The sequence below is a fragment of the Bacillus rossius genome, chromosome 2 (assembly GCF_032445375.1).
Source record: "Bacillus rossius redtenbacheri isolate Brsri chromosome 2, Brsri_v3, whole genome shotgun sequence".
Taxonomy (NCBI): domain Eukaryota; kingdom Metazoa; phylum Arthropoda; class Insecta; order Phasmatodea; family Bacillidae; genus Bacillus; species Bacillus rossius.
This window is the reverse complement of record NC_086331.1, coordinates 540,143-554,508: the sequence shown is the minus strand read 5'-3', so window position 1 is coordinate 554,508 and position 14,366 is coordinate 540,143. Positions and strand designations below refer to the sequence as shown.

At 38.6% G+C, this 14,366-nt stretch overlaps 1 protein-coding gene across 1 annotated transcript in view; it reads left to right on the top strand.

The window, feature by feature from the left end:
- The first annotated feature begins 5,302 nt into the window (after nt 1-5,302).
- The window catches only part of LOC134529894 (polypeptide N-acetylgalactosaminyltransferase 1-like), an 85,872-nt gene continuing 76,808 nt past the window's right edge, over nt 5,303-14,366 (top strand). The window contains exons 1-3 of the mRNA XM_063364452.1: nt 5,303-5,322; nt 7,446-7,514; nt 10,553-10,719. Of these exons, the coding sequence (XP_063220522.1) occupies nt 5,303-5,322; nt 7,446-7,514; nt 10,553-10,719 (256 nt within the window). The remainder of the gene's footprint in view (nt 5,323-7,445; nt 7,515-10,552; nt 10,720-14,366) is intronic.

Sequence of the window (14,366 nt, the reverse complement as noted above, 5' to 3'; positions counted from 1 at the left end):
GGAGGTGGATAATAGTAGTTTAACTAAGAGGAAATTGCTAACTGAGGAAGTTACTGAAGTTGATAGACAAGCTAAAGCTCATAAGATTGCAGATCCACAGCAACACGGTTCTTCTAATAACAGGTATGTACATCGTTCAGAGTGTCGTTACCCCATTAACCATCCTGGCCCATATATTGTTCTGACAGAATCAATGCAACATAATATAGGTAACTTACACCCTTTGACCATTGGCAAAAAACTTCATCCTAACCCTTATATTGTCCAAATTCAGCGCTCGGGGCCTAATAGGCTAAAAATTACTTTCGCTACCCTACAGGCAGCGAACCAATTTGTTACCTCAGAACAAGTCAAGTCGCTTCAGGTTAAATGTATTATTCCCCAAGGCTTAATCCAGCGGGAGGGATTGATCTATGGCATCCCTTTGGACATGGCTATCGACGATCTGATAGAGGGTATCGAGTCCCCTCAACGAGTCATACATCTTGAGCGGTTGACTAAATATATAGCTCCAGATACCCGAGTGCCCATCAAACTTGTTAAAGTGACGTTTGAGGGACAAACTCTTCCCGAATATATTGCCATCTTTAAAGAGCGTTTCATCGTCAAACCTCGTGTTCAGTCAGTACTTCAATGCCATCGATGTCATCGCTTTGGACACTCGATCAAGTTATGTCGATCTAAGGCTCTATCATGTGCAATTTGCTCTCAGGATCATTCCTTGGATACATGTCCCTATAACGATTCTCCACTATGTGTCAACTGTCGGGGTCACCACCCCTCCACGGACAAGGTTAAGTGCCCTGCTTGGGAATTTGAGAGGGAAATAAAACGGGTAATGGCCTACAATAATCTCCCATATTCGGATGCGAAACAGCAGGTACAGCGCGCTACTGGTCGAATATACCCATTACCTAATGATCGTATGGATCCCCTCCACTTGCCGAGACTCACCAGCTTCCCCCCTCTGACACAGCCTTCACCTATCGGTCCACAACACATTCCCACTTCTGATCACTCTTACGCACAGGCAATTCACTCCGACTCCCCGAATCCACCCCTTCGACCGGATGGGTACAGGGTTTGCTATAAAGCAGTACCACCGATCACGGATGTACCAAGTCAGAATTCTTTCAATCTTCAACATTATTATTCTCAGTTTCGGCCCTACACGCCTGACATCACCACTGGTGTGGCACTGCCGGGGCCTACCGACAGAGGATTGTCATCTTCTCCCCCTATGATGAATACGCGTCATCCTTCACAGGATGCCCTCCAGGACACTTCCTCTTCTGATGTAGCTCCACCTCCACACTCCACACGATTAAGGCTTAACATGGAAAAACTTAAGTCATTGGTCGATACCATTGAAATTATGATAGCTACAGCAAAAAAGGAAACTGATTACGCCTTCGACAAAGAAAGCCTCATCGCGGCTTTTGTCCAGGTGCTAGTTTAACCATGCTTCTCAAACACCCCTTCTCGCTTCTTCAGTGGAATGCGCAATCTCTTTCGGCTAGTAGGTTCCCCCTGCTCCATTTTCTCTCTACAGCCTCATGTGATGCGGTTCTTCTTACAGAAACTCTCTTAAATTCAGGACATCATGTTACTTTTCCCGGCGATAACTTATACCTCTCGAAAAAGTTGGATAGGGGTACGGCAATTCTGGTCTCTCGAAGACATCCCAGCACGGAAATTAACGTGTCCTTCCCTCCCTCTATGCAACGCGTAGATGCTATCGCTATCAGGCTCCTCCTTGATGATGTTCCCCTCACCATTGTCTCGATTTATGTCCACCCCCGATCTTCGGATACATCTCAAAATTGGGAAGACTTTTTTCAACAATTCGATGGTGCTGTGTTCATTGGGGGTGATTTTAATGCCCATCATGTTTACTGGGGCAACAAATCTAATGATGCAGCGGGGATCAGTCTTCTTGACTATTTACATACGTCTCCTTATATTCTATTAAATGGTACACAACACACCTGGATGGGTCCTCCTACTGCATCTTCTACTGCCATCGATCTCTCTTTCATAACGTCTCATCTGGCTGGCAACTTTAAATGGGAGGTTCTTTCGGACAACTGGGGCAGTGACCACTTACCTATTTTTATCACCACGTCACACCCCACTACCCAATGGCACTCAGAAACACACTGGTATTATACTTTTCTTTCATCAAGGGCCGATTGGACTTTGTTTTCTTCGTGGCTGGAATCTCGGACCGCAGCTACGTTCTGCTCTTCCAATGATGACCTCCTTCACTTATACTCTTGCTTCTATAATAACCTCTTCCAGGCAGCTCGCGCGTCTATGCCATTTCGGTTAAAGGGTCCTGTACATAAACAAAGTAAGGCTCCCTGGTGGGATGAACACTGTGCCAGTGCCAATCGGCAGCGCTTAAACGCCTTACGGACGTACAAAACACGGTCTACTTTGGATAACTTTATAAATTCTTAAAAAATCCCAAGAATTTGCTAAATTAACCTGGAAAAAACGTAAACAAGCTCACTGGCAATCTTACTGTGAATATTTTTCACGTTCTACCTCTCTGAAAACGTTATGGCGACAATTCAATACTTTTAGACATAGTCTCACATCCACGGCCTGGGCATCTCTGCCTCCCCACTTACTCCATGACTTCATGTCACTGGTCGCTCCTCCTACAGTTTCCCCTCCGCCTTTCCTCGATGACGTTCCTCCGGTTCGCCCCACGTCAAAGGATAAGGTCTGTACCTCGCTCCTACAAGACTTTTCTTTTTCATAACTCTCTCAATGTGTCCAGACTACGCCTTATTCTGCACCCGGACCGGACTTGGTTACTTATAGTATGATCCGTCATCTTCCTGTAAATGCGCAGTCCTTCTTATTGCACATTTTTAACCTCATTCTACGGCTTGGCATTGTTCCACCTAGCTGGCACGAATTCTACATCCTTCCGATACTTAAACCTGGCAAGTCTCCTCTTGAGGCCACCTCCTATAGACCTATCGCTCTCCGTTCGTGCTTGGCTAAATTATTTGAGAAGTTACTCAAAAATAGGTTGGTGTGGTGGTTAGAATATTATAACCTCCTTCGTCCAGAACAATTTGGCTTTCGTTCTGGTATGGGCACGGAAGATGCAATCTGCTCCCTTTACTCCCAAATTCGTTTAGCCTTTCGACGTAAAGAGATATTCTCTGCCATATTCATGGACATATCTGCGGCTTTTGATAATGTCCAACTTCCCATCCTGTACTCGAAACTATATAAATTAGGACTTCTTAGTCGGATTATCAGGATCCTTTCTGCCTTACTCTCTTCTCGTACTTATACACCGCGGATGGTACGACCTGCACCTTACACCCGCCAGGTGTCCCAGGGATTAGTGCAAGGAAGCTCTCTTAGCCCTCTTCTATTCCTTCTCTATTCTCAAGACCTTATGTTTCACATTGGAACTTCGGCTAAATTAACTGCGTACGCCGATGATGTGGTGTTGTGGTATCGTGGTTCTACTATTCTTGACACTAGTACTACTCTTTCAGCTGCACTCACTAAGGCTCAACATTGGTTGGGAACGCATGGATTCAGTCTGTCCTTATCGAAAACGAAGATAATACACTTCACACGAAAACGGGTTACGACCCCTGCTCATGCTATTTCATTGGATGGTGTTCCCTTACCTATAGTCACGTGCATCAAATACCTTGGTGTTTTCTTAGATCAACGAATGCTCAGTATCGCTCACATTAATTATGTCATTGATAAATGCTCTCGTCGGTTACACCTCCTTAAGACTCTAGCGGGGAAAACTTGGGGGGCTGATGTCCGTAGTCTTCGCTCATTTTACATTTCTACTATCCGGCCGAACCTTCTCTACGGTAGCCAGGTATTAATGCACACGTCCACTTCCCAGTTGCAAAGGTTGGAAACACTTCAGAATAATGCTATGCGAATCATCCTAGACGCGTTTAAATCCACACCTATCATGTATATGTACATTGAACTAGGCCTTATTCCATTATCCTTATATCGCCGTATGCTATATGCCCGCCATTGGGTTCACCTTCGTATCGTAAGGCTGCCAGGTTTACGACGGGCTATGGACGCCCTATATGACATTCCCACTCCAGTTCTTACAGCTGCTCGATCCATTGATCCTGAACCGTATTGTTATAAATACTGCTACTCGTTTGATGTTCTTACTTATATCCCCTTGGTTCGTATTGAGGGCCATAAAGACAAACCCCCCGCGGTGCTTCGGCAAATATACTTGGACCTTCTTGCATCCTACCCCTCTGCCTCTCGCATATATACGGACAGCTCTAAACGTCCGGATGGTGTGGGTGCCGCATGGTTTGAATCCTCGCACGGTCGATCTGGACTTTACAGGCTTCCTGAATACACTTCCATCTACTATGCCGAAGCGCTTGCAATACTTATGGCCTTACAATATATTCTGTCGCACGTGGTTCCCATTCCCTTGATTGTTTCAGATTCTGCCAGCGTTCTCATGTCCCTCTGTTCATCTCATCAGACCTCCGACTTGCTTCTCTTACGTATTAAACACCTCTGCCTTCAAATTGAACTACACTCGGGCCCTGTTACGTTCCTTTGGGTTCCCAGCCATGTTGGCTTGGGGGGAAATGAAACTGTCGATAAGATGGCCAATTTAGCCATATCCACCGGTCACCTAGTACACCCGCCTCGTACCAGCCTCTGCTCCCTCTCGTGAAGAGATACTTCAAGGAGGTTATGTTCCAGGATTGGATTGCTTATGCCCACACGCATTCATCACTCTACCCTTCTCTCCATCCCTCTACGGTTCCAGTTTACAAAACTCTTCCCCCATATGCTTCTCGCCGTCAGGCGGTCATGTCCTTCCGTCTTCGGTCCGAACATCTTCTGACTCCAGAGCACCTCTGTCGACTGAACCTGACACCCCATCCGACCTGCCCTTGTGGGGCTCCTGTCGCAGATGTTCAGCATCTTTTATTGGAATGTCCCCATTTGAGTGCGAGAACGCACCTCCTACGTACTTTTCAAGAACTGGAATTGCCGTCCCCACTATCATACCCTAATATGGTATACACCTCCACCCACGCTGCATATTTGGCAATCATCGCTTACTTTTTGTCCAATGGTATCACATTTTAACCCTGGGGTTGCTCTTGTAACTTCCTTGGTGACCGGCCCTCCCCAACTCCTTGTTCCATGCTCCACGGCCTACTCCACCCTCGGTAGACGGGCCTCTACCAAGAAGATGTAGTTTATTCTCTAGCCTCCTCTTCTGATTAACATGCTCCCGACACTCTGAACTATGGCCGTGGGCTTCATGCTGTAGGCCACTATCCGAATAAAAAAAAAAAAACAATTGAACGAATGGTTTACGAACAAACGTCCTCTCCTATCACTAATGTAAACTCAAATTTTGAGGCCGGTGAATTAAGTCGTATAGTTACTTTTTGAAAGTAATATATATTTTAGTGTTTAGATCGATTACCAATGTTGTTTAGAGGATGTCACTGCAGGCGGCTTAGCGGGAGGCGGTGTTATGTTTTTCTAATATTTTTGGTATTGTTAGTTTGGTTAATTTTATGTAGCTTAACGTTGAAAGATATGAAAGCAGGAGAGAGCGCTCAACAAATTACTACGCACAATGAAAGCAACAGTGAAAACGAAATTTTAAAACGCAATGATAGTGCATATGAAGTATTACTTTTTAAAGAGTCGGCTATGATCGTGCCAGGATTAGGTGAAGGTGGCGTAGCAGTTACTCTAAAAGGTGAAGATGCAATTGTTGCAAAAGAAATAATGAAGAAAGAAGCATTCAATTTATTTCTAAGCGATAAAATTTCACTAACTCGTAGTCTGCCAGATCCTCGTAATACACTGTAAGTATTTAATTCATCTATGTTACTTGTGTAGGGTTATATGCTAGTTATAAACTTTGCAAGAAACGCGGTAATTCTGTAGGAGATCTACTCTGCTATAAAAATTAGAATAAAATTTTTATTTTTTAACTTCTGGCATTTTTTGCAGTCATGTGAGGGCATTGTGATATTTCAAGTAGTTAACTAGTAATTGACCATTTAAGAGTGGTTATGTTACGTATATTAAAAATAGCATAAAATCGTGAGGGTAGTTTTGGAGATAATTGCTCATGCTAGAAGCTACTGTGATATAAAAAAATAATTTCCATATAATTTTTTTGGGAGTAGTCTAGATCCCAATATAACAATATTGGTGACGTCCCCAACATTGCGGTGTTGACGTCATTGCCTTCCCTACATGCTTGTGGGACAAGTGCGGGAATATGGGGGTTTTGGGTGGGGAACATTCACATGATTGTTTTGCACAAACCATGTTTCTGTATCAAACTATCTTTTGGGTATCGTATTCTTTACTACAGGCCTACCTATTCTAGTATATGACACAAGGTAATACTTGGACAGAGCGGATTTTGAGTACGAAAAGAAAAAAAAAAATAAAACATGGTTTTCCTACACTACACACATCCCTAAATATACTCCAAAGGAATGGTTTCGTAATTCCTACTAGTTTGTGAAAAAATTAAATTTTAATATCTTGCATTACAATACCTATGTTTTTACGCGGCTGCCGCCATTCATTATTTACCCGTCAAAAAATAGGAATAGGTATATGTTTTCCATATACTTTTAAAATTTGTTTCTAGAGAACTTTAGTCAATGTAGGTGGTGGTCTAATAATTAAATTTGTTTAAATAGTGACTGTATTGCAATAGTAAGGAATTTTTAATGTTTTCATGTTTGTTTTATTATAATAAGCAATTTTATTATGAAATGTTTGTTTTGTTCCATTGCATTTAAAGTGCACACTATTTTGAGTCGCGTTGTAATGGGCGAGTCTAATGAGAGTAAAAAATTCGAATAGAATTGCTAAAGCTGTTCATTTTCTTTGAGGAATACGTGCTGTGCACTGAATTGGCTGACACATTGAATTTTTCAGTCTTTCGAAGGAATTATTTGATTACAGCATTTATTCTGTGTTTAATATGACTGGTGTTTCATGTATACCAGTTTATCCCTGGATCCTGAAGGCATGATCATGTTGGCATGATCATGTTGGCTTGATCCTGTGGTACATGATGCTTGCTGTTTTAGTTCAGTACGTCGAAAGAACCTGTTGGCTTGATATTGTGGTACATGAAGCTTGCTGTTTTGATTCAGTACATCGGAAGAATCTGCACATTAAAGAAATTGTGAAATAATTAAGAATTATGATTGTAGGTTGAAAAAATTCATTTTTCTTTGACTTAGATCATAATTTATTGTATGACAATTTTTTTTATGTACAGGATCTTCCAACTTACTGAATTAAAACAGCAAGCATCATGTACCACAGGAGCAAGCCAACAGGATCTTGCCATCAGGATCAAGCCTTCAGGATTCAGGGATAAACTTCAGTATATGAAATGAAAGAATTAGCATATTTTTAATTCAGCATAGTTTGGCTACAGTTGTGCTAAACGAAGAGATACATGATCCCAGGTAATCAATGAATGGTGGCGATAGTGTTAAAACACAGGTATTGTAATGTAAGCTGTAAACAGTGATTTTTCATGAACCAGTAAGAATTAAGAAACCAGGTTTCCAGGGTAAATTTAGGCACGTCTCTAGTATTTTAAAAACATATTTTACATTTTTATTTACTTTATTCTTTCCACGAAGCCGTGATGTCGATGCTGGTATAATAAGGTAAGTTATAAACTTTTATTTTTCATAAACTATTAGGAATTGAGTAACCATTCCTTCAGGGTAAATTCATTTGAAATGTTTAGTGTGTGAAAACCATGTTTTCCAATTTTTTCTTTCCATTTCTTTCAGTGCCATACTCTGTCCGAGTATTTACCAGACATGATACCGAATTAGTATTGCCCACGGTATTGTTTTCTATACTTAAGTCCTACCTACTCTAGTATGGGAGACAATACCGAAGTAATATTTTCCTCGGTATCATGTTCTATACTTCAGCCCTACCTATTCAAGTATACAACACAATACCGAAATTAATTTCCTCATCATTTCCACAACACAAGTATTAAGTAATTTTTAATATCTTATAAAATTTCACGTTATAATGCTTATAGTGAGACTGTTACAAAATTTTCTTTAAAGATACATTCATATTTAAAAAAGATGATGGCCATTTAATGGACACCCTTACACTGATATTAGAATTTTGGGTAAATTTTGTAGTTGGGCGGTATTTGCGAAAAAAAATGTTTAAAATCCGAAAATACTTTTATTCTATGCTCTTTAACTTCCTCTTTAAAATAAAAGAGGCAGCGATAATAAATTCCAAATACTTTAGGAGATATCGAATTTTTAAATTTCATCACAATTATAGCAGTGCGTTCATGTGGCTTTCACCATTGTTTCTTGTTTACGAGCATCTATTTTTTTATTGGATAATGATGTCACGTGATTGTTCGTGATAGGCCAGAATTCAAATGAACCAATACGTGATTATTTACTTCATTTATTGTTTAAAACGGTGTTTAATTACCGCCTCCAACTTAGGCGAGTTTTTAACGTTTCTAATTTTAAAGTCTTTTTTTTTATATTGTTGCGCAAGTAATAAGTAACAAAAAAACAAAAAAAAAATTACGTGAGTTGTTTCTGTTCATCCTTTGTCCCGGTTTGTTAGGTCAGGTCAGTTACATTATAAATACTTTAAAACTAAAGAACCATTGAAATAATTTCATATTATTTCTAATGTACGCTTAGTTTCAAAGTATTTATAATGTAACTGACCTGACCTAATCGACCATTTTCATTAATTAGGCATTTACAAACACACGGCAAAATAAAAAAATGGCGACGGTCGAAAGATAAACACAGGTCTTGTATGCAAAATAAGAACCGCGATATCTCCTAAAGTATTTGGAATTTCTTATCTCCGCCGCTTTTAATGAATAGAGTAAGTTGAAGAGCATCTAATAAAGGTATTTTCGGACTTTTAACATTTTTGTTCGCAAATACCGCTCAACTACATATGATAAAATTTAAAAATTCGATATCTCCGAAAGTATTTGGAATTTCTTACCTCCGCCGCTTTTAATGAAAAGAGGAAGTTGAAGAGCGTCTAATAAAGGTATTTTTGGATTTTTAACATTTTTTTCCCCAAATACCGCTCAACTACATATTTACCGAATTTTGAAAATTAAGTTTTACAAAAAAAAAAATTAGTCTTCTTGTAGGCCTATGTTTAAATCCTCGACTGTCAATGTGCGCAAACAGCTTGGTGAACTGAAGTTGTTGATCCCAAAAGTTCATCCTGGTGAATTCAAATCATGCAGAATTTTAAAAAAGATGCAATTGTGCACACATCCATGTTTGCCTGGTTGCTGTAAGAAATCACTGCTTCCAGTCAAAACAAGAAGTTAGTGGAATTGCATGACGTGCCGTATTGTCAGTGCCAGGCATCGCTAAGTAACACAATATCGTACCAAGTTTTACACCTATGTCCAAACAAACAATATCAATGTCATTGGGGTATATTAAGTTACTAAATGCTTAACCTAGAGGCAAAAATGTAAATTCACAGCATGAAAATCAAAATTTAAAACCTGTGTACATCATGGCCAATGAGATGAAAAAGGTTGAGTTGACATAATATTGCTAACCAAGATGATCATAGATGTAATATAACAAAGATGGCAAACTTAGATCTAAAGCACATAGGTACATATTACTGCACTGAGAACAACCAAATAGGCCTATTACTGTCATAACACAATTTTTCATAATTAAATTATTCAATAATTATAAGATAAAATTTAATTACATTTTGTTTTAAAATATAAAGTTCTTTTAAAATAGTCCTTCAAATCTTATTGTTCTTGAGATGATTTCAAGAATTAAAATACACAAAGGATTCCAAGTATTAATAAGATGGATGATGACATTACATTAACATGAATAACATGAAAAAAAAAAGAATCAATGCAGTATCCAAACAAAAGCTTATATATACACACACACACACACACACACATACACACACACACATACACACACACATACACACACACACATATACACACACACATATACAGACAGACACAGACACACACACACACACACACACACACACACACACACACACACACACACACACACATATATATATATATATATATATATATATATATATATATATATATATATATATATATATATGTAAGCTTTTGTTTGGATACTGCATTGATTCTTTTTTTATATATATACACACACACACACACACACACACACACACAAACTAGTTCGCCATAACATAAAACCAAAATAAAGTAAATACCTACGAAATAAAGTTGAGCAAAAGCCATACAACAGTTGTGTTGTAACACAAAAGCTAATTGTAATTGGTCTCACAGCAACAGGTGAAATGGTAACTTTTTGTTAAATTTCAATAATGTAGGTTTCCCAATAAATATCGTAGCTAGGCCTGTATTGTTTTCAATTCTTGTCTCTGCAAAGAATGTTGTGATATTCTGATCTTGAATTTAGACTGTATTTTGTTGTAGGTGCAAGAGTGTGGAGTATGGTCCAGACTTGCCCAGTGCAAGCATTATAATTATATTTACAAATGAAGCATGGAGCTCGCTTTTGAGAACTATTTATAGTGTACTTAATCGTTCACCAGTGCATTTACTTAAAGAAATAATTTTAGTTGATGATTTCAGTGATAAAGGTAAGCCATTTTCAGAAATATTCTTAAAATATTATGATTTGTTTGGCTCTCTTTGTCACTTGTTTTCTAGTTGAATTGGGTGTTAAACAGATTCTCAAATTGCTGAATTAGTAAATGTTCATGTAGCTGTATTGTTTCATATACATGAACTTACAAATATTTGTAGTTAGTTAACAAATTACTACCCACTGATACCAGTGTTTTTATTGTAAAAACATGCATTTATTTATGTAAGTATGTGCAAAAATCTTCTCTTTCAACTGCATTTTTTACTGTGACATTCTGCAATTCTGAGAACTTGTCTCAACATGAAAAGTAAAAGAACCCTCAAAAATCAATAGCTCATCTTGGTGTGACTCAAAATATTAGAAGTACCATGCAAATTTGTTTTTAATCTGTCTTCTTTTGTATTTATATTCTTAAAATCACAGTTTTCATGCCAGTAGTCTTAATTGCTCACACATAGAAAAGTTAGCCAGATTACACTCTTTCAAATAATTTTGTAGCACAATGTTAATTTTTTAAAATAATCAGTATCTCATTGTACTTGTGAAGTTTGGTTGACTGTCGGTCCACAGTGCCAGGCACTCACCACCAGCAGCTCAGCACATGGTCAGTCTTGGCGAGTTGAAACATGGTGTTCCTCATGAGCACCATGCAACGGTGCAGTGTGTGGAGACGTACCACCGTAACTGCACGTGACACTATGTTTATACCCCCGGGCAGCTATGGACATACAGGTCGACAGACCCTCTGGATCAAGTACAGGAAATGTTGCTTGACTGGATAATAGAACCAAGCTAGACACCCTATAACTTTCAGATGGTGATGGCAGAGAATGAAGACGGGACGTTACGTTTTTGTGTAAACTTCAAACCAATAAACAAGCTGACAGTAAACGCCCTTCCCCCATTCCTGAACATCTTGTGCACTATTGCAGGGCTCGGATAGCAAAAATATTCACATTATTCGACCTGAAGTCTGGCTATTGTTAAGTTCCAGTACACTCTTCTGGACCATCAGAAAACATTTTTCACGACCCCGGACGGCCGCAGAATACAATTATGTGCTATGCCCATTGGCCTTCAGGATTCACCTGTCACATTTTAAAATATAATGACTCATGTACTGGAGAACAATTGTAACACAGGCAAGTTTGCGGCCGCATATTTAGGCAGTATCATTTATGGTCACAAACGTGGGAGTAGCACATGCACCATCTAGCATTGGTCTGGATATAAAGGCTGGCAACGCACTGCCTCACCTGCAACAAAGAGAAATTTCATTTGGTCACCATGGAATTAGATTTTCCTAGGGTTGGTAGTCATTGCAGAAGGTAACCGGCTGACTGAAAAACAGCTTGAAGAAATTGTAAACAAACCACCACCACACACACTCCAGAATTCATTGGTCTTGCCAACTGGTCCACGCCTTCATTCTGGGGTTTTCCATAGTGGCTGCGCATATGACATAATATCTGTGCATCATACAACTATTCCGGTGGACAAACGCAGCCTGCTAGCCTGGCTAGAAGGAATGCCAACACAGAGTAATTGAGTACGCTAGTGCAACATTTGGTGATGCAGTCACAGCATGAACGAGTGGGAGTGCCTAGGTGTGGTGTGAGCCTTAAAGAGTGTCAACGATACCGACAGCCAGTGTTTGACCAAACTCATGCGCTGGGCTAGACTTTACCTTTGAACATGTACCAGTTAAACGAGTTGGCTGATGACACGTTCACGGTGCAAGACAACGTGGACTGGGATAAACTGTTGCCACCGCAGGGTTTAAACCAAGTGGTTTTTATAAAAAAAAAAATATAATGGTTGTTAAAAAAACTCTTTTTTCTAAAATGCATATTTTTTAAATAGACTTAGTTTTTAATTTCTCTCTATTAACATCTAAAGTTTAGTCATTAATGTTTCTTGAGATTTACAAGTAAACAAACATTATATACATATCAAGATCTTATTTAAATTATCTGAATAAGTTATAAACCATACCCAGCCAAATACTACTCTGAAATTAAAAAAAATAATAATTAAATAAGCAATTCTTATTCTGTTAAAAGAAATACATCAATTGATTCATACATAGTTTGATCAACACAAATGCAGAAAAAGACTTTAGATCAGCAAGTAGCTCACTTTGTATTTGCAACAAATACATCTTTTTGTGATATCGAACATCCTAAGTTTGTGGAGCTCATGCAACAGCTTCGCCCAGGTTATACTCATTCACACAAAATAAATAAGTGGGCCATTACTAGATGCTATTTATGATGAAATAAAAGTGTTCCCTTACTCTGGAAAATGAAAATGTCTCTTGGATTTAATGGCTTGTCAAATGCCCATAATGAACCAATTATATTTGCAGCAGTTATGACCAAAGTAGGCAGTGTATATAAGAGAACAGGATTGACACATAGTCATGTTCAAATGTCAGTTATCTGGCAGAAGAAGCTGTTAACAGTATAAAAATGTGTGAGGAATGCAAGGTTTGCTCTGTGGTTATTTTGATTTTAATAACTGATAATCGATGATTGAAAGGAAAAAAGGGTTTTAAACATTTACAACCTCTTAGGTTTTGGTGAGTTTAGTACTGTCACTTTTTTTTTTCTTTTTTAGATACATATTTGTGCAAAATCTTTTACATTAGAATTATCAGTGGACAAATGGAGAAACAATTTTATGGGTGTTATTAAAAATAAATATAAACTTATTTTTGTTACTTTCAGTTGGGAATGTTGTCTAAAATCATTAATCAATTTGAATCAGATATATTTAGTTTGAATGTGGTAAGAACAAAAATAGACAATTTAAATAAAAAACCTGGTTCACACCAAGAAAACAGTTTTTTTTTGTTAAAAAATAAAATAAAATTATCCTTCTGTGATTAGGACTCTATGACTAGAGGTGCATTTTTTTGCCTCAGCAGTGCTTGTGTGATTAACATCATTGGAGTTGACTGTAATAGACAATTAGTTGAGGAAGTTTGGAGCACTGAGGGGAAGGGGAAATGTGATGAACCACATGAGGTGTGGACGGGGAGAGAGGTGTAGCGAGCTTTAAATGGGAAGGTCATGGAGAGTAGTGAGAACAAGGATAACCAATAGTAGTGCACAGCAAGTGGGTGTGACCTGTCTTACAGTGGTTTGAAGTAGAATCACTGCATCTATCCACAACTGAGGTGCTGATGGGAAGTTTCGCAATTGTCTTATTGTCAATGCTGTAGGATGCAATGTCGTATCACTGTGGAGTAGCAATGAATTAAATTTCTTATTATAGTTTTTAATTGTGAGAGTTGATGCTTACCTTATGTCAAGTAAGTGCCTGTCAATTTTGACTGCCCACGTGCTATGTCCAATTAGCGTGTCTTCATGAGAACGTTGTTTCTTGAATTGTGGTATGTATTTATCACATTACAGGGAACATACCAAAAACTGAGTCTCGGGCTGGGGATTAAGTAAAACACTGAAATTAAATAATTGTTCAAAGAACAAAATCTCAGCCAAAAACCACTTACTCCCTATTGTTGATGATTTGCAGATCACTGAAAAATACCTAATTGAGTCAAAAATACGATAAAAACTTCTGATTTTATTTAGAAAACATTTATTAAATACGAACGCACAACTTGACTAGCAA